Genomic DNA, 24,718 nt, shown 5'->3' on the forward strand with positions numbered 1-24,718 from the left:
CAATGATTTCTAGGTCTCTTACACTACGAAACAATATAAAGTTCAGAACAACACTTTTCTTACTTACCAAATCACCAACACGTAATTTAGATGATGGTACTAGTTCAGGTGTGTCTCTACCTCGAACAAGACGCCTGTAGCGTTGACTGTTTACTTCCTTGTCCCTTTGATGACGTCTGAAGTCATCTATTGCTTCACGGCAAATTGTAACGGTTAGGACAAAACTCTGTCACAAAGAGAGAAACTGGTGATACCTAACTTCGCAAGTGACACATGGAGAGGAAAAGAAACAATCTTAAGTGTTGAACATCACTCAATAAATCATCTTATAAATGGAGGGCATGATCAGAATACAATAGGATGAGAAACAAAATAATCCCCATGTCTTATTTAAAGAATCACTCTTGAATTTGACTGAAATGACTTAGAAATTAATCTAATGGTCTGTTCTGAAAAGGGTCATTCCAGCCAAACTGAGCCTGAGGCTTATTTTTTGAAAAAAATGCCAAATTTAACAATGTTATAGTTTTTTGAATCTACAAAAGTTGAATTTTACTGTCCTGAAAAAATTATAAAAATTACATAATTAGCTGAGGAAATATAGTTAAACAAAGTTGGTGATTCTACAGATGAGGATGGAAAAGAAAAGGTTTGCTTTTTGTGTTGGCAGCTGTTTAAATTTGGGTTGCAGTGATTGTTGATGTTTTAATTGTTAAATTTCAAGATCAGAATCTTATCTTTCTGACAAACTTCAGTTTTTAAAGAAAGGTAAGTTATTAAGTATGCAGCTAATTCACAAAAGTTACTATGTATTTAGTGTCCCACCCGTGACAAAAAACATGAAAAAGTTTACCTTCTAACTCAGCAATTATAATAATTCCATGTATTTTAGGTTAGAAGTAAGAAAATCAAATAAAAACATCCAATGAACCATAAGGCACCTTCTAAGTTGTAAATGATCATTTATAAATGTTAAAAGAAATTGTGTCCCACCCGTGACAGGTTTTTGATGTTACTCAAATCTAAACCATTTGACACTTCTTGTTATTGTTAAGTTAAATTGGTTGATATAACAAGTGCTTTGATGGTTTACACTAAATAAAAACTTATGAGAAAACTTCGCGAAAAACTGAAGAAAGGTACCAGCAAGTACAATGTCCATAAAGAAAAAGAAAGAGAGCGGGACAAAAGAAGAAGGGAAAATATGAAGATGAAGGTATCCTCCAGTGAAAAATCTTTATTGGAATATTGAAAGAAGGAAGCTGAAAGAAAAAGGAAGTACAGACTTAAACTAAAATCCGTATTAATTAAAGATCAGTCTGAGATCTGTATTTCCCAGTTAGGATCATATAAATGTCCTCAGTCTCTTGGCAAAGCTGTTTTTCGGGTAAAGAAGGTGCTTCCTTCAAGCCCCTCAAAAAAATCAGCAGTAATAAAAAAGCTTGTAAGTGAAAGCTTACCTAAAAAGGTAGTAAAGCAGATTTTCCCAGTAGTGAAGAAAACATCTCGTAAACTTACAGGTGATAATCTGCTCAAAATACAAAATTTTTTCACGAATGATGAAATCAGCAGGCAGACACCTGGTATAAAGGATGTAAAGTCTATTGTAGACCATGAAACTGGGAAAAGAGTTAGCTTGCAGAAACGTCACATGAATATGACAGTTAAGGAAGCATTTTTTCTTTTTAAGCAAGAAAATCCAGATATTGATATCAAGATTTCAAAATTCTACGAGTTGCGGCCTAAAAATGTTGTTCTAACGTCTCAAATGCCTCACAATGTATGTGTGTGCAGATATCATGCTAGCTTCAACTTCATCATTGAAGCCATTCACAAAGAAATAGCTAGTTTCCCTACTACTCACACTCACCTTATGAATCTTGTTTACTGTGATGTAGAAAGCGAAATATGCATGACAAATCAATGCAAGAAATGCATCATGAATTTACACACATTAATAGATGGAAAGTTTGATTTGTGTGACATAATATCTTGGAGAAAATGGACCGAACATGAGTGTCACCCTAAACAGACTACTACCAGTGGAACACTGTGAAGCTCTCTCTGAACTTCAGTCTCAACTAAAAACATTCAAGGAGCACTTCTTTGTCAAAAGGATGCAATCTGGAGCTTTCAAGACTGTGAAACCATCAGTTAGTGATGATGAAGTGATATTGCAAATAGATTTTGCAGAAAACTATGTAGCACTGGCACAAGATGAGATACAAAGTGCCCACTGGAGTCATACACAGATTACAGTGGTCACTATTTGTGTTTGGATGAAAACAGGGCTACAGTCATTTGCAATTGTGAGCGATGAACTGTGTCTCGACAAGTACTCAGTTTATGCATGTTTGAAGAGTATAAGTAAGCTGAAACAAGAGCTTCCCAATTTGACCTCGATACAATTTTTTCTGATGGTTGCGCAGGTCACCTTTGCTACATGATTCAAGACTTTGGAGTGTCTGGAGAAGGGTGTGTTTTTTTTTTTTTTTTTTCTTTTTTTCTTTTCTTTGCAACATCACATGGGAAAGGTGCAGTGGATGGCATTGGAGCTGTAACAAAAAGGGCTGTTTGGAATAAAGTTAAGCAAAGAAAAGTCATCATCAGCAATGCACAGGAATTTTTAAACTGTGCCAAATCATCTGTTTCTGGAATAAACTTTCTTCTTCTGACAAAAGATCATATTGATGAAAACAGAGACCTTCTGGATGGTCGCTGGAAAGCTGTTAAAAAAATAAAAGATATTCGCAGCAAGCATTACTTCAACGGTTACAATACCTGTAACCTAGTATGTGGTAGAACTTTCCTAAAATCAGATTTAGAGAAAGTGGAGGTTTTCCCACTTTCGCCCAACATACATTCACTAATCTACACAGATTCTGAGATGAGTGATGAGGAATCATATCCTGATGTCCTGTTGACACCCAATTCCCAAGAAGTTACAGGTTCAGAACCAGCTGTGGAACAAATCATGCCAGGAACATTTATTTTAGATGAGTTCCAAATTGCAAGAAAGAAATCCACTACATACAGATATGATGCAATTGCACAGAGAAGTGTAGAAGAGAATGGGGAAATACAGATTATGTGTATGCGATCTGTTGGGGACTCAGCAAAGGTATTTAAAGCTGACAAGCAGAATGTATCCTACGTAGAGTTTAAACAAGTTCTTGCTATTCTCCCGAATCCAAATTTCAAACATGTTAGGGACACCTTATATTATGAGTTTCCCGGCAATTTAGACATTTTCGAAAGTGGGTGAGAGGTCAAGTGTATTTTTTCAAAGTGGTACATTCTTCAAGTGAAATTATTAAGTACTCAGAACTGTAAACCAATACTATACCAAAATTTATATTATTTATGAGCAACAAAAATGTTCTACAAAGTTATTAAAACTTAAAGTGCCCTCTAAGTATATGTTACCTACCGATTCATAGCTAACTGACATAATAAAATCAGTTCAAATTAAAAAAAAGATTGTACTTCACATGAGTCCCACCCGTGACAATTCCTTGTCCCACCCGTGACAGTCTTTGATTGCAATTATTGTAAGTAAGTATTACTAATCTAATATTTATTGATATTATGTTATGTAGAGAATTGTTTTATTAATGTGAATTCAATATTTTCAAAAGAAAATAAGTGCATAAATCACAGAATTCTTCTAAAAAGTTGGTGGTTATTCAATCAGATGGCGGCGCGTGTAGACGTACTAATAAACCGATCCGCGGAAAATTACGAGTTTTTAAATCCTGTGTGTGTAAAATGCAGTAAGAAGGTGAAATATGGTGTTAAACTATGTTCATGGTCACAGAAATGGATCCATCGTCAATGTTTAAACGTCTTAGAGGAAAAAAACATGACCTGTGACTGTGGAAATGTGCACTGTAACTATCGTCATATCGTGTGTTTACAAACGGAATGCGAAGAAGAATGCACGACGTCTTCATTAAAATATGATCTTATGTTAGCTAAACTATATGTAGAGAAGCTTGAATCAGTGATAGATAGTGTACAGAAGCTGGAAGAAGTGATAGACCATTCAAAGGGTAGTGAAATGGTTGTAAACGAACAAAACGGTAACTTTATTAGGCCTAAAAAGTTTTGTCGTGTTAATCGTAACGAAAACAACTTTCGTCTCCCACAAGCAAATAAGTTTGAATTTTTAACGTGTGATGAATATGAAATATGTGAAAAGAGCCAAAGAAAGGAAGTACTTTCATCAAATGCAGTGACCACAAATCATTTCAGTAGGCCTACGAAGTCCTGTAATAACAAGAAAGGAAGTATCAGAAAATACATGGAACATACTTATCGTGCAAACAAGATATCTACCAATACAGGTAAGAAGAAAAAAGAAGATATTTTCATACTTTCAGACAGTCATGGAAAGGGCTTAGCCGACATTTTGTGTAACATGCAAACTATATTCAAGGTTAGTGGAATAACGAAACCGGGTGCCCCTTTGCGCGAAGTTTTAAAAGACTGTGAACATTCTTTGAAGCTTGGAAGCAACTGTCTAATAATAGGAGGTGCTAATGATGTTTATAGGAACGAGGGCAAACTCGCCACAAGAGCTCTAAGAAGTACATTACAGAAAATTACAGATGTAACTTCTTCATTGCCAGTATCCCACAAAGGCATGATCTTATAGAAGAATCCTGTGTCAACAAAGAAGGACATACCATCCGCAGAGAGAAGTCATTTTACAAGGCATGGGCTTCACAGAAATAAACTCGGAAAATCATTCATTAGTCGTGAAATCCTTAATGCAGTGAAGGCAGTTAAGGACAAGAATAGCACGACCATACCACTTCCACCACCAAACACAGCAACTGAAAATTTCCAAGAAGAAAATGAAACAATCACTGACAACAGGTCCAGCACTAGAATCTCCACTTTCGTCAAAAACAGCTGAGATAAATGATTCAACTAGGACAGAAATTTCCAAAGCAGCTTCAGCAGAAGCAGCTACATACTACGCAACTGCATCATTAACAAGAAAAAAAAACGCCTGATGTGCCAACAGCCAATGACCTTTCATCAGTATTGGCTGCTCCTCAGTATTCAACAGTGAAAGACTTTTCACCAGCTTCACCATCATCAGCAGTAACAGAAGCAAACAGAAGAAGCACAAGAACCAGGAAACTTTCTACTCTACAGGATTTTTGGAACCCGGCCTCAGTTACAAGACTAACATAAGGCACATACTTTCAGATACACCAACTTCCAAGTCAAACCGGCAACAGACTCACCTCCACTGTCATCAACAGAAGAATAACCATGCCACCAGCTCATCTGAAGGATTTTTTAGCATCAGGTCTAAAGGGAAAGGCGCCACCAAGATAAGTGAAAACAAATGCCTAACAGTGTTTCACCAAAACATTCAAGCCATAAAGAACAAAGCACAACAGCTAGAAGTAGAATTGGAAAAATTTGATAGCCAAATTTTGTGTATCACTGAACACTGGTGCAAAGGGAAGCAAATTGAACACATTGCATTAGCCTCATTTGACCTTGCATGTTACTATAGCAGAATCTCAATGAATGGTGGAGGTTCATGTATCTATGTAAAAAAAGGTATGTCATTTAAAGTAAGATATGATCTTTCAGATCTAGGTGAGGACAAACATTTCGAACTTTCCGCGGTTGAAATAATAGGACCTGGCATAGCAAAAAAATTAGTCATATTTTGTGTGTACCGCTCTCCTAGTGGAGACATTGATATATTCTTCTCAAAACTGAATCAAAGCTTAGACAAGGTTTCTGGACCAAAAGCAAATGTAATTATCTGTGGTGACTTAAACATTAATATGATGAAGCCTGATAAGGCTAGCAACATATATGTGAATATTCTAAGCTGTTATGGAATATCCTCCCTTGTTAATTGTCCAACTAGAATAATGAAAGAATCCTCCTCAACTATAGATCATGTAGCTACAGATATTGATAGTAAAAATGTCATATTGTTGTCCAAAACCTGGGCCTAGCAGACCACCTCTGCCAGATCTTAAAAACTAACTTTCATGTAGAAACTCCTCCTAAACTTTGTACATACAAAAGAATGTTTTCCAAATCAGCCCTGCATCAGTTTAAATCCCAGCTAGAATATGAAGATTGGAGGGAAGTCTATGCAGAAACCAACGCAAATCAGAAATTTATCAAGTTCATGTCAATTTTTAAACTCAGATTTGAAGAGATGTTTCCCAAAACTCTTTATCAAATTAAAACTACAAAGAGAAATCAGTGGGTGACTACAGGTATCAAAAAATCCTCAGAAACTCTTAGATATCTCAACTCCATAAAAAATAATCAATCTAACCCAGAAGTTCTGCAATCCTACAAAAAGTACAGGAAAATTTACAGAAAGGTGTTGCTAGCCGCAAAAAAACTTTCAAACAACAAAATATTACTTGAAGCTGAAAACAAGAGCAAAGCAGCCTGGAACATCGTCAAACAGGAAACATCTAACTCTGCTAAAAAGGACCTCAATTCACATATTAAAAACAAAGATGTACCAGTAGGTAGCCCTAAAAAATTAGCTGATTTTGTAAACTCATATTTCAGTAGTATTGCAAAAAAATTACAGCAGAAATTTCCAGATACATATGATTTACCTACTCAGAACCAGCCAACAAACTCAATGGTGCTCTTGCCAACTACAGAAAGGGAAGTGGCACTAGTAGTACACCAACTAAAAAATAAAACTTCAGTAGGACTTGATGAAATCCCAGTCTGCGTAATTAAAGATTGTATAGACTCCATAAAGGGCCCATTAACAGACATAATTAATGAATCTTTCGAATCTGGATACTTTCCGGAGTACCTAAAACAAGCAAAAGTTATACCTATCCTTAAAAACGGAGATGTGGAAAATGTAGAGAACTACAGGCCGATCTCTATACTGTCTATCATTTCTAAAATAATAGAAATACTAGTCAAAAAGAGACTGCTAAATTACCTGAATAAATATAATCTTCTTTCCAATGACCAATTTGGTTTTAGGCCCGGAAAAGGCACACAATATGCTATAGCACAGTTCACTAAAGTAATTTTAGAAGCACTGGACAAAGGTGAAAATGTAAGTGGTATCTTTTTTAGACTTGTCCAAGGCCTTTGATACAGTTGACCACAAAATCTTACTTCATAAATTAGGTTGGTTGGTTGGTTGGTTTGGGGAGGGAGACCAGACAGCGTGGTCATCGGTCTCATCGGATTAGGGAAGGATTGGGAAGGAAGTCGGCCGTGCCCTTTCAGAGGAACCATCCTGGCATTTGCCTGGAGTGATTTAGGGAAATCACGGAAAACCTAAATCAGGATGGCCGGACGCGGGGTTGAACCGTCGTCCTCCCGAATGCGAGTCCAGTGTCTAACCACTGCGCCACCCCGCTCGGTCATAAATTAGGGCAAATAGGAATAAGAGGTGTGACAAAGAAGTGGTTCAAATCATACTTGGAAAACAGAGTTCAACGAGTTGAGATATCACAAGTTTCAAACAATTCCCTTATAAAACACCTGTCTGACCCAGAAAATGTGAATATAGGCGTCCCACAGGGAAGTGTATTAGGCCCAATATTGTTTCTTATATACATTAACAACTTCCCACAAAGTATCAGACATGGCGAAAAAATACTTTTTGCTGATGACAGCAACATAGTAATAACAGGTGAAAATCCAACACAACTGTCAGAAAGAGCAAACGAGGCTCTCAATGATGTCCACGGCTGGTCATTAAAAAAATAAAGTAACCCTAAATGTAAAGAAAACTAACTATATTAACTTCCAACTGAACAAAAAACACAATGCCACTAGAATAAAAGTTAATAATAATGAATTAGAATGTGTAACAAGTACCAAATTCTTAGGGATGAATGTAGACAGCCAACTGTAATGGACAAACCATGTCAACATTTTGGCAAAGAAATTATCCACAGCATGCTATGCTCTTAGAATCCTTGCACCGGTATGCAATAATACCTGTCTTAAAATAACATATTACGGATATCTACACACAGTCCTCAGCTATGGGATCATGTTTTGGGGAACAAGTGCCAGTAACTTACAAACTGTGTTCAAAGTACAAAAAAGAGCCATAAGGATAATAACAAATAGCAACAACAGGGCCCAATGTCTAGAATTATTTAGAAAGCTAGGAATTCTAACTGTTTCTTGTGAGTATATCTTTCAGAACATAATGTTCATTAAGAAAAATCTCAACATGTACAACACAAACAGCCTAATACATGACCATGAAACAAGAGCTTGTCACCACCTCAATCTAGATAGAAAGAACAAGGCAAAGACGCAAAAAAGTATATTTTACAATGGGATAAAACTGTACAACAATTTACCACAAGAAATTAAAGAAATAAATGAGCCCCTCACTTTCAGACAAAAGCTTAAAACCTTTTTAGTAAGTAAAAGTTGTTACACTGTAAAAGAATATTTAACATGGATGTAGATTATTAGCAACATATGACATTATCACCAAAATATTATGTAATTAGAAACCTGTATAATTGTAAATGTATGTGTGCTCATGTGTTGTAATCAGACGACATCCATACAATATTTATTGTTCCACGGGTGAATGAATAAATAAATAAATAAATAAATGCTACATCTATTTGCTGTCCCACCCGTAACAAAGTTTTAAAGATGAATAACAGCTCAATTTGTAAACTTCTGACATTCAGATTTAAAGGGAAGGTAAAACAATTATTTGTAAGGCAACCAGTCAATTTTTACTTCATTTCTATTTATACTTTATGTTATATCAGCATCTGACTGTTGAAAAACGTAGTGCAACTGTCCCACCCGTGACAATGGAATCCCCAAAAAGTGTGTCATGTGAAAAAATACAGATAATTCTGAAAGTCCTTAATTCATAAGCAACACAGGATACAAAAATAATAAAGCAGAACTTACCAGAGGGCCCCAGTATGTGTAAAGATAACCAATCCTTATGTCTGGAATGAACTGACTGGTAGCCATTATCAAAAAATACAAGTTGAGAAAGAACTTGAACTGCTGGAACAACACCTGCAATGGAAGTGCTGCTTTTAATTTGAATTCAAGTGCAGTATTCCTCTAGAATGTTGAGTAAAATAAACTTAAGTTGCAATTACAGTGGCCTATCAAATTTGTAATTAAAACAAGTAAACAAAGTGGCGTCCTACCAATGGCAAGAATGTGACAATATTGTACTTCTGATTGCGAATAACATTTGCTGGAAATTTTTCTGTACTTGTTCTTCCAACTACTATAGTCCTTGGTTTCAATTCTCGTTCTCTGCAACATCGTCTCCACATCGAATGGCAGCATCTAAAATAACAAAATTAGTTGGTATAAAATATGCACCACAACCATAAAAAATAAATAATGAGTAAGATAATCATTTTTATTCTGTGCAATTTCCAGCAATTCTCCGGTGTTCTACTCGGAAATCAGAATGAAAATAGTAATCGATGTCTGTAATTAGGCACTGAGTTTCTATGACAGTGTGCATGAATTAGTACTGTAACACTCGAGAGTGGAAAAACACGGCAAAATCAAACTAACTCATTGCAAACTAAATTGTCATTTATGTATTACTTTGCGGTCTTGGCCTACCCTTACTCGAAAATCTCATTTGCTGTTTGAAAGTTGTAATAGTACAATTTAAGAACTTATGCACTGGTGGCGAGCTAACCTTAGCTGTCAAACGCAACTTATTAATCTAGGTACTTGAGGTTATTTTTAAGAGTTACAATAATATTATTATGACTTCCAACCCACTAAAATATTGTACTACGTCAATACTTTCTAACTCTTACCTTGTACAGCAATCATCCGTTTGTTTAGGTATTAATGGGAGATCTTCCTTTACGAGCTGTGTTGTGGACGAAGAATCAATCACACTAATTTTTGTAGCATCCATGATTTCAATGACGTCTAATACCATTCCATTTTTCCTATTCCTCACAACCAAGTCTTTTCCGCTACTGTTGCATACATTAATCGCAGCAAAACAACAGCAGACTTATTTGCGGAAACACTCCCATGGACGCGACGTCAATAGATGGCGCGAATTTCAAACTTTTCCCTGGCATGTTCCATAGTCTTCATTTTTATGAGTAACAGTACTACTTAACTTGAAACATTCTGTTTTAGCTAATTACCTTACTTAAGTGATGCCGTACACTCCTGTCTGCTAGCAACTGCTTGGAATAGTATTGCGAGACTGTAGATAAGTCTAGCGGAGCTATTCGAGTCACAAATTTCATATGGTCTTATTATATGGGGGCACTCCCCTCACATCAAAAACGTATTGAAATTACAAAAAAAAGTCATACGTATAATATGTAAAAGAGGTCATAGGGAGCACTGTCGTCCTCTTTTCTCCAGACTCAGAATACTTACAATTATAAATTTATACATCTATGTGGCTGTACTCTATATTAAAAATAATATTTTAGAATTTATTGCCAGAAAGAAAATACACGAACACAACACCAGGGTGAACGGTAATTTAGACATACCGCGCCACAGATTAGCGAGAACAGGAAATTCCCACAAAGTTAACCCACTCAAAATGTTCAATAAACTGCCAATTCATGTTCAGTCTATGGATACAAATTCTTTTAAAATTAAGTGGTACAGCTGTCTGTCAGATCATCCATTCTATGACATTAAAGAATTCTTTGAGATGCCTGAGGAGAATATAAGCATTTAAAAGTTGTCTGCAGTTAAACATATTATTTTGTGCTGTGGTTAATCGTGTGTAATTACAAAGTTTATACTATAAACAATAAAATACCTTATTATGTTAGATTATAAGATAGCTTGTTGCGTTAGCTTTTAAAAGCTATCCTTTGCAATTTGGTACACTGCCATGCTTCAAATGTATTTATAATGTATTGACAGAAGTTTATTTTGTTATTCTGTATGTACTAGTACATCTTGTATGACGAAGCCAATATCATTGTAAAATGATCTATGGTGAATAAAATTCTTGAAACATGCGGTAACTAGCATTGATTTCAGGGTTTACGAGTAATTATGAAGATAAATTACTTAACTACTAAGGTTTACGCACGTACGTACAGCATCGAGAACTGGGCCTCTGATTATAAACTATATTCTTTTAGGCATGGATTCCAACAGCCTGTAGAAAAACAGTATCTTCTACACCATAATTTCCTGTTTGATGTTGATACCAAAAAGTAATTACTTTTTCTGCACTATAAACAAACAGAATATTATATCTCTGGCAGATTAAAACTGTGTAGCGGGCAAGGACTCGAATCAGGAAAATTTGCCTTTCGCTGGCAAGTGCTCTTCCAACTGAGCTACCCAAGCACGGCTCATGTCTCGTCTTTACAGTTTGTTTACTAACTTAATCGTGCAAACAACTGAGAAGTAAGCAATTTTACTGACGATGGTAAGCGCCTGATAAAAATACAACTGAGAAGAAAAACAATAAATCTAGTTGCTAAAAGCGATGTAAGTGTAGCGTATTTTAGAACTCTGACCAGCAAATGATACGCATATCTCCGTAACTTTTATTTACTTATGAGCATTTACTAATAGCATCATTCAAGAAAGAGTTGTGATGCACTGTTCCAATTTTAGAAATGGGGAAAAAATTGGGAAAGTTGCTAGCTGACATCAAGCCAACAAACAAACGAAACGTTTTCTTTCCGTTTAGTTGCCAATGTTTATGCAGCTCCATTTCACACTTGAAAAGAAAGTTTACATACCTAAAAAATAAATTAATTAATTAATTCCTCATATAGTGCTAAATAGTGCCCCTGATGGAAGCAGCCGGGCCGGACTTACAGCCAAGTACTGTGCAATTGTCGGCCTGTCCACGGCGTTGTTCTGTCTATCGAAGATAATCGGTGAATTTCGAGTATTTATCATTTCTATTGACGTCTGTCTGTACTATTTGTGAATGAAGTGCAACGATAATTTCAAGAAATATTTAAAACATAACAGTACCGCAAGCCGCGCCGTTTTTTTTTAGTAGATACTGTTGCATTACATTGTTGCAATTTCTCACTCAAAAAATTTGGTTGAAGTGTTTTGAAACGTCTGTTTTAAGCACTGATAATATTGCTTCCGCAATTCCTGCGATAGTTGCAGCTGTGCAGTTCTACTGGCCGCGGCTTAAATGTCAAGGTTACTCCTCTCAGCCGGTTATCCTTATACTGCATCACGCAATGACAACTACGTTTGCTAAGCAACGTATAGTTGCAAAAGGAATAAAATTAATCTGTGATTGAGTTTGCAGAAATTGTAGTTAGAAATAAGCTTGTTAATCGGAAATCATTTGCTATGTGCGCCATCATTATTTTAGCAACATTACCTTTTATTATCGTAGTATAGTGACGTATCTTGTGATTCACAATCCGCCAGCTGTGATTCGGTTTCCGACTCACAATCGCTGTCGTCACACGCCGTAGTTCGCACACGTTCCGCGTCCTTGTACCTCATTCCAGTCATAAAGTGCGCGCGCACGATAACCGTCTTCCACCTTACGTTGTAATCTCTGATTTTTTTTTTCCCCCTTATTTCTAGTGCGTGGTAACGACGTTACTTGCAAGAAGCACGTCTGCCCGCACACAAGCTGACAAGAATACGATATGGTGCACTTCCGAGTTGTACAATACGGTCAATCGCAAGGCTACGCGGTTATCTTATCATCGACGATACCGTTTCCTGCGCTTTTAACGAAATTGCATGAAAAGCCCGAAGCTCGCAGTTTCCTCATGACGCAATATACACCTGGGAGTGAAGCGGAAATACTACACACAACGCGCTGCAGAAATACCGAACACAAACCGCCGTGTCAAACAAATCTCCAAACCAATGTACAAGGAAAAGTCGCGCCGACAGCAGATGCAAAGCTTCGACGATGGAAGACGACGCTTTTAAGCAAGTCGTGGGAGGGGTCTGGAAGTTTACGAAGCGGATCTGCCAACTCTCCAATGCATTTGGCGGCCGTCCTCTGTTTTCTAAAGCCATAGATTATTTCGTACTTATGCGAAATGCATCCGCGACATCACAACAGCAACAACTACGGAGTTCTCTCTCGTAGCGATTTCCCTACTCGCTTCTCTCTGCGTGGCTGCCTACTGCGTATCTGTAGCTTCCTAAAAGTTAACTTCTGTAACGGTGAGACGTTCTTCGAAACGGTATCGCTAATATAATTTATTGGACATGAAATTAGTTAAGCTTATCGGCCAAAATCATGAGATGATTAATCTGGAAGAGAAATAGCACCTGCCGTCATACAAGTGCAGAATAAATCACACGAAAGTAATTCACGTGTTCTGTTCCAAGTTTGTTTATTTCAATTTTTTCTTTTTTTTACTAAGTTTTATTCGGATTTATTTGAAATATTTCCACTAAATTAATAACATATAAAACAAGACATCTACTTAACACAATTTAAGTAATAGCTTCTGTAATGTTTGGAAGGTAGGAGACGAGATACTGGCACAAGTAAAGCTGTGAGGACCAGGCGTTGAGTCATGCTTTGGTAGATCAGATGGTAGAGCACTTGCCCGCGAAAGGCAAAGATCCCGAGTTCGAGTCTCGGTCGGGCACACAGTTTTAATCTGCCAGGAAGTACCATAGAGAAGCATCGTTCATTACATCAGTAATAAATTCAAGAGATAGGAATAATATAAGGAAGATGTAAGTGATATAATAATAAATAATAGTTACTTGTTGACAATGCTTTCAAGTGTTGCATCAAACGATATCCCTGAGATTGCTATACTTCAATTGAGCACCTACTGATGACACTCTCCAACACTTTTAGAAAATCACAGCAATATCATATGGTGAAAAGAATTTGAAAAATCACTGAAAAACCCAAGACAAGACATGGCCCCTGGAGTAGAGGGCATTTAATTTACAGAAACTGGCAGAAATCAGCCTCAGATGAGACCTGTTTGAGTTCCAGAGAGTGCAGGAACACATGAAACAATACTGACACTCCACCATGTCTTAGAAGATAAACTAATGGAATGCCAACCTACATTTAACACATTTGTAGATTTAGAGAAAGGTTTTCACCATGTTGACTGGAATACACTCTTTGAAGTGAAGATAGTAGGGATAAAATATATGAGCAAAACACTACCTACAACTTGTTCAGAAAGCTGACTGAAGTTAGAGAGATTGAAAGAACATGATGTGGTGTTTTGGAAAGAGATTATAAGCTGAATATAAACGAAACTAAAACAAAGGCGATGGAATGTAGTTGGTTAAATCAAGTGATGCTGAAGGAAGTGGATTTGACACAAAAATTATTGGTGTTTTTCTATTTGGGTAGTAACATAACTGATTATGACTGAAGTAGAGAGGATTGTTGGTTGCTTGGTTAATTTTGGGGGTGGGGAGATCAAACAATGAGATCATTGGTCCCATCAGATTAGGGAAGGATGGGGAAGGAAGTTTGCTGTGCCCTTTCAAAGGAACCACCCTGGCATTTGCCTGAAGTGATTTTGGGAAATCATGGAAAACCTAAATCAGGGTGGCCAGATGCAGCCTTGAAGCATTGTCCCCTGAATATGAGTCCAGTCTGCTAACCACTGCACTATCTTGCTCGATAGAGAGGACAAACAATGTGATTGGCAACAGCAAGAAGAACACATCTGAAAAAGAGAAACTTGCCAACATCAAAGAAGCAAGGTCTTGATTGAAATATTTGTCTGAAGCATAGTCCTGTTTCAGAAACGAAATGTGAGCGATCAAGAGTACAGACAAGAAGAGAACAGAAGCTTTTGAAATGAGGTGTACAGACAGAAGAGGAGGCATGAAAGGGGGAGGGGGAAGACAGACAATGATAACTAAGAATGTTGACTGAAGGGAGAAACATAAAGAGACTGTACACTCCATGAATTAAACACAGCTTAACACTGAAAGCCTATTCTCGAACACAAAGAATATTTAATAAGAACAAACTGTGTTTCTTTGATATAGCAAAAATAACATCAAAACAACATGTGATAAACCTTAACAACAGTACAGCACAAACTTTGATACTGTTGACGTTCATTAGAAGTAAATGCAATTATTGTCAAACTCTTCTCAGCAGGACAACTCCCAAGAGTGTTCTGAATATGGGATTCAGGCCGGAGAACTATTTGCTGACAACATCTGTAGCTACACAGAAAAGTGGACCCTTCTTTATTTCATCAGTTCTGTCTTACAACATGCTACTGCAAAGCTCACCATAGACAAAAGTAGCTACCTCTTCATAGGCAATAGGCAAACAGTTCAGTAGAAACATGTGTGTGTGTGTGTGTGTGTGTGTGTGTGTGTGTGTGTGTGTGTGTGAGAGAGAGAGAGAGAGAGAGAGAGAGAGAGAGAGAGAGAGAGAGAGAGAGGGGGGGGGGGGGGGGGGGGGGGGGGGGGAGTAATGTAGTGAAGTGAATACTTGTGCTTATCATTAATTTAAGGCTTCTAATATTTTATGATGTACCATTTAATAAATGTCTAGGATTGTTCTTGCTGAGTCGTTTACCAATAGCTCCTGTAAACTTGATGTGGGCTACAAAGAAGGGCTACTCTTTTAGTTTTGAGAATGATTCAACCTATATCGACAATTACTCTTCTAATAAAGTCACTATAATTTAGCTTTGAAAGTATCAATAATGAATGACTTAGCAACAATGGAAGTGCCTCAATTACTGTGTTATGCACAGTATTTCATTGCTCTTGCAAATGCAGTTGGAGCTAGAATATTTTCAAGTATGATTTGTCTAAGAATTTCATAGTGAATTGAGAGTGAATAAGCGATTTGAGTTACTATGTTTTAGAGACTTGTGGGGACCTCACCTCAATGGGAGTTTAGCCCTCCCACAAGGAGGAATATCTTTGGCACTCTAGGCTATTCAGTCTGCTACGTACTATTGTGTTGGACACATGCATTTCTGTTGTACATCCATTCCTGTAATAAAAGTGTGTGTCAATTGCATTTCCAGCATTCCACTTAATTCTGCAAGCATTCCCTACTGGAATAATCTGCAGTGGCGTCCCCACAATGAACAGCAACATTAACTTCAATGTAATAAGTGTACTCTGTCAGATTGTGTTCACTTTGACAATGGGGCTGTTCCATGATCACCATATTTTCGAACAATTTGGACAAAACAGTGACTTGCATAACATTTTCTTCCCTTGGATCCACCTACAATTTATTTGAAACATGAAAGTAACATTCTGATGTGTCTTACCATTGACAACAATGGTGAATGTGTGGATGAATAATGTGTAATGCCTTTCCACGTCCTTGGTGATGGCAACAAGGCAAATCTCCCCCATGCCAACAAGACAATATTCCACCAGCTAATTCCTGTCCATATGGCACCATTTCATGTGATTTTACCATTCTATCTATATTGAGAATGACCCAGCCAAATCAGTTCGTAAACCCACGCGAGTCCCAGCCGGCTGGGCCACACAAGAAGACTCTCGGTGTGTCATCTGCTCATGGTCCAAGAGACCTTGCGTCCATCTAAAAATGTGTATGTAAACACTTTGGTTTCTAGCATAAGTGCAGAGGCTTACTTTGGAATGTCAAGTTTCTTTCTCATTCGCCCCATTTTGAAATTGGTGTTATGTTTGGCTTGTCTTTTGTTACATATGCGTGTAACCATTTGTCTTTTAAGTGATGTGTTATTGCCAAGTTAAATTATGAAGCTGGCCTCCATTCAATTACTTTTAAATGTTTATTGCACTGGTAGTGCTGAGACTGTCTAACAGATGGTTCAAAATATGTGAAGCTACTGATCTCAGGTTGCCACCATTGGATTGAGTAAAGTGACAATTGTGGCAAGGTTATGTGAAGACTTCCACGTGCACCAAGCCAGTTGTTTTGTATTTGTTATATATGTTTTTCAAGAGTTTTACATCAAAGATTTATTTTTAAAGAAATAGCTGGCTACTTGTAAATGCCTTGTGGTTCTTAAGGAGAAAGTGCCACTGGTTGCAAAGATGATTTAATTGCTTTTGTGTGTGTGTGTGTGTGTGTGTGTGTGTGTGTGTGTGTGTGTGTCAATAATACTGTGTATTCAGGTTATTAATATGTCCATCTTTCTCCAAGAACCAGGTGGCTGAGTGTTGTTTCTTCATAATGTGCCTGAAAGATTACAGCAATAATTTCACTATCACTGAAAGACAGAAGGTTTCTTCATTTATTTATTTTTTTAATTGCCAAATGTGATGAAATATATCTGGAGATTAAATTGTGTTATGGTACAGTATAACAAAATTGCTTTACAATAATGTGTAATGTTCAAATTCTGTTTCTATTAATAAACAATGAAATCAAATTATGTCCAGTAAAACCACCAACATGTTCCACTCCCCCACATCAATGCTCCCTATGGTATCAGAGTTTCAAACCTAAACCACTGACCTTCCAACCAGAACAGCTGGGAACATTGATCACGATCATCAAATTCATACTATACAGTTATACTATACTGTACAGTTATGGCATACTATACAGTTATGACACTTCCAAGTTTGTGGTCCTACTAAGCAACACAGGGGGTCAACACAGGAGATCACATCCACATCATTGGTGATGGTATACAAGCACCTCTGGCTGAAGGCAAATTTCACACTGCAAAGGCAGCACTGCTCCGCTAACTTCCCAAGACACCAGAGTAGCAGCTTCAACAAGTAATTTATGAGGAAAAATTGGGCAGCAGGACACCATCTTGGCATTGGAGACATATCTGTGTATCAATGAACTTCACTCTAATGACAGACAGCACACTCTGGTTAATCACATTACCATCTCAGATATAGATGGCAATGATTTCACATGAAAATGAAATGAGGAAACACAAATTATTCCTGGCTGACAGACTTTGCATCCTACAGCAGTGACAAAAGTAGTCAAACGCAATGAGCAACAATGGCCACTGCCAGCACATTCCTTGCCTGATATGCTGGCCCCAACCATAAGAAGCTCTTGAGACCCGAATGATTGTGTGGACTTATCAGAGTGATGTGACTAGCACTCTCTGCGAGGGCGGTGACATTCAGCCAGCCGCAACTGCCATACCCAAGGCCAAAAATAACATTCCTCACAGCAACAAAGGGGTGTGGCAGCAGCTGTGTTGGTTTCACACACACTTCGGTGACTGTTTACACAACTGCTTCCCACGACACAACCAACAACAGTCCGTGATAGGCACTCCACATCACAAAACTCAACAAAACTGCCTACAGCTAAAGCACAAGGGCCAAACTATTTTTCCCCATTTACAAGTGACAGTAGCAGACTGCACTTGATAAAAAAGACAACTCAACAAATTAATACTTTCTTTCCAATACTGGCCCGGAAGTGAGCACTACTTGCAGAGAACAACAAGTGGAACTTACAACATCTGCTGCCCAACTGCGCACTGAAAATGATACTCATGTCATAATATTTGGAACCATCACATGCATCATGGACCTCGAGATGCATGATACATTTTCATGGCCATTTGTGGTCAGAGGTGTTGATGAACTGACCTTGGGTGTGCATTTTTTCCATCGATTTCATCTCTCTGATGACCTAATACAAGGTATCCTCAGGCAAACCAGCAGCAGAGTGTCGACATTCAGTATCGTTGGTAGTCCATGAGCACATTCACATGCAGCTCTGCAAGGGACTACTACAGTACAACCCCTTTGATCTTGACATTTGACATCTACCTGCAACTTCTTAATGACCATTGGGCTTAGAATCTGAATTACAATCTATGATGATGAATTATGGAGAAGTAAAGAAGGATCTCTACCTATGACATCTGCGTGAAACTACTTAATGACCATAGGGCTTTAGAATCTGATTTAGAAACAGTAGCAAAGCATTATGAAGAAGTAAAAAAAGAAGAATCCCAGGCTACACAATGAGAATTTAAAACTGAAAACTCAAGTACTTTCATTAACTTAATGCCACGTAATCTTACCTACAGTCATTATAGCAGGAACAGCACCACCATCTGCAAATACCCTATGTAAACAAGATAGAACCTGCCATGATATTAGTTGATCACACACAGACAGACACGGTGTACTCCACCTCATGACCCATCACAAACACAGGTCAGTACTATGAACTTTTCTAACAGTGTCCATGCAACCCCTATATCTGCCTTCTGTGTTTCCCACATTATGTGTGTGTTATATACACAGACAGGGATTAATCATGACACTGTGCACACAATTATCACCACACCTGGTCCGCTGGTCTACCACAAAGCACACTGACTGGCACATGACAGATTACGAGCAACTATAACTGCTATTTACGAATTACTGTAAGCAGGCATAGTCCAGGTCACTGGACAGCCCAGGGGCAGCAGCCATACTCTTAGTTCCTAAGAAAGATGAACATGCAGATTACATGGGGACTATTGGGCCCTGAAAGCCCACAAAGTACCTGACCATTACCCAATACCTAACATCCAATATTTTACTCACACTCTAGCAGGGGCTTCCTTGCTCAGCATTCTCGATTGTAAAAAAGCTTGCCTGCAAATGTAGTTCACACGGGACAACACTTGATTGATAAAATTCTCCTTAAATTTGCATTCTGTTTCTCACACTTGGACAATATTTAAGTTTTTTCAGCATCTCTGCAAGAGTAGGAGGAATATATCACACTTATTTTGAGACCTTTGAACATTCTGGGATAGTGATAAATGACGACAAGTGCCAGCATCGAGAATCTGAAGTAACATTTCTAGGACAGTCCATCAGTCAAGCTGGGGTTTGACCCATGACCCAATGCACAGACCTTATCCATTGATTCCCACATCCAATGAATTACCATGAGTTATGGCAATTACTTTCTGCAGACATCACATGCCACAAGCAGCAGCCATAGAGGCACCATTCATGGATATGTTGTCTGGAAAAAACACACATAGCAGACAGGATCTCACTTAAGACTCCAAAAATGCAACAGGCCTTTGACTGTATTACTACGCTCAGCTGGCTACATACGACAACGTTAGCCCATCTGGTTACAGCAACTTCCTTGTCAATTACCTCCGACATGAGTGAAACTGCAGTGAGTACTATTCTTCAGCAGACAGTCATAGGTGAGTGACAACCCTTAAATTTCTTCTCACAGAAGCTAACTGAGTCTCAATACATGTGGTTGGCTTATGATAGAGAACTGATAGATGTGTATCAGGCAGTGCAAAACTTCAAGGATGACATCGAGGGTAAGCTGCTCACAATTTGCAAGTACCACCGACTACCAGGAGATTCCACAGAACACTAGCAGATTGCATATGCAATCTGGTAAAAAAACTATTCTCATTGTCATATCCACCACCTCAACTACACTCCTGGAAATTGAAATAAGAACACCGTGAATTCATTGTCCCAGGAAGGGGAAACTTTATTGACACATTCCTGGGGTCAGATACATCACATGATCACACTGACAGAACCACAGACACATAGACACAGGCAACAGAGCATGCACAATGTCGGCACTAGTACAGTGTATATCCACCTTTCGCAGCAATGCAGGCTGCTATTCTCCCATGGAGACGATCGTAGAGATGCTGGATGTAGTCCTGTGGAACGGCTTGCCATGCCATTTCCACCTGGCGCCTCAGTTGGACCAGCGTTCGTGCTGGACGTGCAGACCGCGTGAGACGACGCTTCATCCAGTCCCAAACATGCTCAATGGGGAACAGATCCGGAGATCTTGCTGGCCAGGGTAGTTGACTTACACCTTCTAGAGCACGTTGGGTGGCACGGGATACATGCGGACGTGCATTGTCCTGTTGGAACAGCAAGTTCCCTTGCCGGTCTAGGAATGGTAGAACGATGGGTTCGATGACGGTTTGGATGTACCGTGCACTATTCAGTGTCCCCTCGACGATCACCAGTGGTGTACGGCCAGTGTAGGAGATCGCTCCCCACACCATGATGCCGGGTGTTGGCCCTGTGTGCCTCGGTCGTATGCAGTCCTGATTGTGGCGCTCACCTGCACGGCGCCAAACACGCATACGACCATCATTGGCACCAAGGCAGAAGCGACCCTCATCGCTGAAGACGACACGTCTCCATTCGTCCCTCCATTCACGCCTGTCGCGACACCACTGGAGGCGGGCTGCACGATGTTGGGGCGTGAGCGGAAGACGGCCTAACGATGTGCGGGACCGTAGCCCAGCTTCATGGAGACGGTTGCGAATGGTCCTCGCCGATACCCCAGGAGCAACAGTGTCCCTAATTTGCTGTGAAGAGGCGGTGCGGTCCCCTACGGCACTGCGTAGGATCCTACGGTCTTGGCGTGCATCCGTGCGTCGCTGCGGTCCGGTCCCAGGTCGACGGGCACGTGCACCTTCCGCCGACCACTGGCGACAACATCGATGTACTGTGGAGACCTCACGCCCCACGTGTTGAGCAATTCGGCGGTACGTCCACCCGGCCTCCCGCAAGCCCACTATACGCCCTCGCTCAAAGTCCGTCAACTGCACATACGGTTCACGTCCACGCTGTCGCGGCATGCTACCAGTGTTAAAGACTGCGATGGAGCTCCGTATGCCACGGCAAACTGGCTGACACTGACGGCGGCGGTGCACAAATGCTGCGCAGCTAGCGCCATTCGACGGCCAACACCGCGGTTCCTGGTGTGTCCGCTGTGCCGTGCGTGTGATCATTGCTTGTACAGCCCTCTCGCAGTGTCCGGAGCAAGTATGGTGGGTCTGACACACCGGTGTCAATGTGTTCTTTTTTCCATTTCCAGGAGTGTATGTTGCACAATTTACCACTGACATTCAACACCCCACCTCAAGGGGTGCAGACAATGTCATTGTGGCTTACCTATCTTGAGTAAATGCACTGTTGGTTGACATCAACTTCGAGACTTTGCCAAGGCTCAAAAACAGAAGCTGCAAATCTGCAATCTTCCACAAGATACTATAACAGGTTTGAAATTAATGCACCATCCCTCATTCTTCCATGCAAGTCTGGTATGACATATCACAACACTGCCTCCACCCACTAGTCCCGCTAAATAAGAGAAAGCCTGTCTCCAATAAATTTTCTGCTTGTGGCACCTGGGGTATTTCCTACTACTAAGCTTGTTACAAACTGATCTGTCTGGTCTGATATGAAGCAAGACTGCAAACTTGGGCTCAAACCTGCATGACTTGCCATGCACATCCAATGCACAGGTGATACAAAATGCCTAAGAGCCAAGAATAACATTTCTACGTCAATCTGGTCAGCTCTTTATGGGAATTTAAAGATTACTGCGATCAAGCATATCACTTGCTGGGCTGAAGCGACACCCTCACGGGACATAATGATGGAAAAAAATGACAAGGGCATTTGTACAATTGTGGATATTGAATTTTGATTGCCTAGCATCCATGACTACCAACCAGGATTGCCAATTTGAATCTGTACTGTTGTCCAAACTATGTAATATTTGCAATGTTCAGTGCTACCATACCATAGCTTACCATCTGCAGAGCGATGGACTTCTGGAATGCTGGCATCCAACACTCAGGCAGCACTTGTGTCATATGGGCCAGTGGATAAAGTCCTTACCTTGGATTCTACTGAGTGTTTGCTCTGCATGCAAAGAAGACCTGTGAGCCTCTTTGTCAGAGATTTTATACAGGGAGTCTCTCAACCTAGCTGCAGCTTTCATCTCCCCAGTATAACCACCAGCCATTACAAAGCTCCCGCTGGCCGGAGTGGCCAAGCGGTTCTAGGCGCTACAGTCTGAAAGCGTGCGACCGCTACGGTCGCAGGTTCGAATCCTGCCTTGGGCATGGATGTGTGTGATGTCCTTAGGTTACTTAGGTTTAAGTAGTTCTAAGTTCTAGGGGACTGATGAGCTCAGAAGTTAAGTCCCATAGTGCTCAGAGCCATTTGAACAAAGCTACCAAGAAACAACATAAGAATACCACTATCCTCGTCACATAGCTCACCAAACATTTTTCTGCACAAGGCTCTAGCAAACTTTAAGTATGTCTTGTTACAAGATGATACAATCAGACCAGCAGTGCAGTCACGACATTCTGGACCACATTGGGCACTCAATGCGGAGACAACAGCCTCGACATACTACTACATCAGAAGTTGGTCATCTTCTCCATGCATCATCTCAAACCCTCCTGGATTTGGTGAGATATAACCAACACAGATAATAAAAGGGCTTTTTGGGCAGAAGACAAGACTTATGTTGCTACAGGGCACAATGGAACATCAAACATTCAGAATACTATCAACAGTTTTGATGTGTGCCCTGATGTGCAGCAATTCCAGACAAATGAAATAAGTGCAAATCTGTTGTATGGTTATGTCATTGTTTAAGGACAGTGTGAGAAACAGAAAGTCGAGAGATGTTTTACTTCCCAGCAGTTCACTCGCCATGATAAGCTACACAATGGTGTTGAACAGGAGGTGATAAGGTCACGTTTATCACCCAGTGGTTTTCTAACCACCACTGCTCCTAGGAAAAACTGCTACAGCAATCAGGCATGAAGAAACATCACACCGTCTCTTTCATCACCACCATAACTGAACATTCCGCCACCACGACTCGAGAACTTTGATGTCAACCAGCAATCCTGGAATCGGTCCAGTTGTGTCCTGTCTTGTAGCCCACTAGAGCGTAACTGGTCGTGAACAACTGTTCGAAGAGCAGGTCAGCAGCTGCGAGCCGCATTGAATTCCTTCTGTTTGTAATCCATGCTGGGGGAGTGGGGGAGGGGGGGAGATGAGGGGGATGTGTGCTCTGTGGGGACTTCACCACTGATGAACGATGATGTATAAAATATCACACAAATGGGCCTCTTTGCAGCGATACAAGTTTAGTCCTCCCACAGGGAGGAGTATCTTTGACATTATAGCCTGCTAAGTCGACTACAAACAATTTTACTGTGCACATGCATTTCTGTTGTTATCCATCTGTTGCTGGTAATAAAGTGGGTGTTAACTGCATTTACTAGCTTCTGCTTCATTCTGAAAGCATGCCCACTGGTATAACCTACAGTCTTTTCCTACTAAGTCAGCAACACGTGGTCTTGTGATTAGCATTGCTGATTCTCGATTATAGGGCTCCCGGTTTGGTTCCCAGCAGGGTCAGTGAGCTTCTCCATTCAGGAATGGATGTATGTCCTCTTCACCATTGATACACAAGTTGCTGAAGTGGCATCAAATAGAATGATTTCGAACAGGTGGCCAAACATTACAGATGGGGTCTCTACATCTACATCAACATCAACATACATATTCCGCAAGCCACTCTACAGTGCATGGTGCAGTGTACCATGTACCACCAATAGTCATTTCCTCTCCTGACGTCTTGTGGTGTCAGGTTTTCTGCCGGATATCAAAGTCATTCTTGCACAATATTTTGACAGCGTGACTTGTTATCTTCAGCAGGTGCTACCTCAGATTGCTTGCTGAGTGGAATGGGTCCAGTATTTATACGTGCACAATTCCTCCTCCATCATCAGTTCCAGGCAATCCACCTGCAGTCTTCTTCCATTAGCAGCGTCTTTAGGTGTTCCCATTTCAGGTCAGCACAGGTTTCCTGTGGTTCCAGCTGTTCTCTCTGCAGTCTACTCTTCAATGCGCAACACCGAGTGTTGGTGTTAGACTTTGGTCCCATGCAACCTTCTGCATGCTGGCATTCTGTTTTCGGCCCAGTGTAGTTTGTCATGATTAATGAGGT

The 24,718-nt window shown here is 39.8% G+C and overlaps 1 protein-coding gene across 2 annotated transcripts in view; it reads right to left on the reverse strand.

The window, feature by feature from the left end:
• LOC124619850 (probable phospholipid-transporting ATPase IIB) overlaps positions 1–24,718 on the reverse strand; it is a 194,053-nt gene that overhangs the window by 135,775 nt on the left and 33,560 nt on the right. The window contains exons 1-4 of one of the 2 annotated variants that reach the window (XM_047146461.1): positions 9,819–10,017; positions 9,183–9,327; positions 8,932–9,045; positions 68–226 (exon numbers count right to left, since the gene is read on the reverse strand). In XM_047146461.1, coding sequence (XP_047002417.1) covers positions 68–226; positions 8,932–9,045; positions 9,183–9,327; positions 9,819–9,946 — 546 coding nt within the window. In that variant the 5' untranslated portion in view covers positions 9,947–10,017. Of the gene's footprint in view, positions 1–67; positions 227–8,931; positions 9,046–9,182; positions 9,328–9,818; positions 10,018–24,718 lie in introns of those variants that run through there. The other variant, XM_047146460.1, reaches the window with a different exon arrangement.

The sequence above is a fragment of the Schistocerca americana genome, chromosome 6 (genome assembly GCF_021461395.2).
Source record: "Schistocerca americana isolate TAMUIC-IGC-003095 chromosome 6, iqSchAmer2.1, whole genome shotgun sequence".
Lineage (NCBI taxonomy): Eukaryota > Metazoa > Arthropoda > Insecta > Orthoptera > Acrididae > Schistocerca > Schistocerca americana.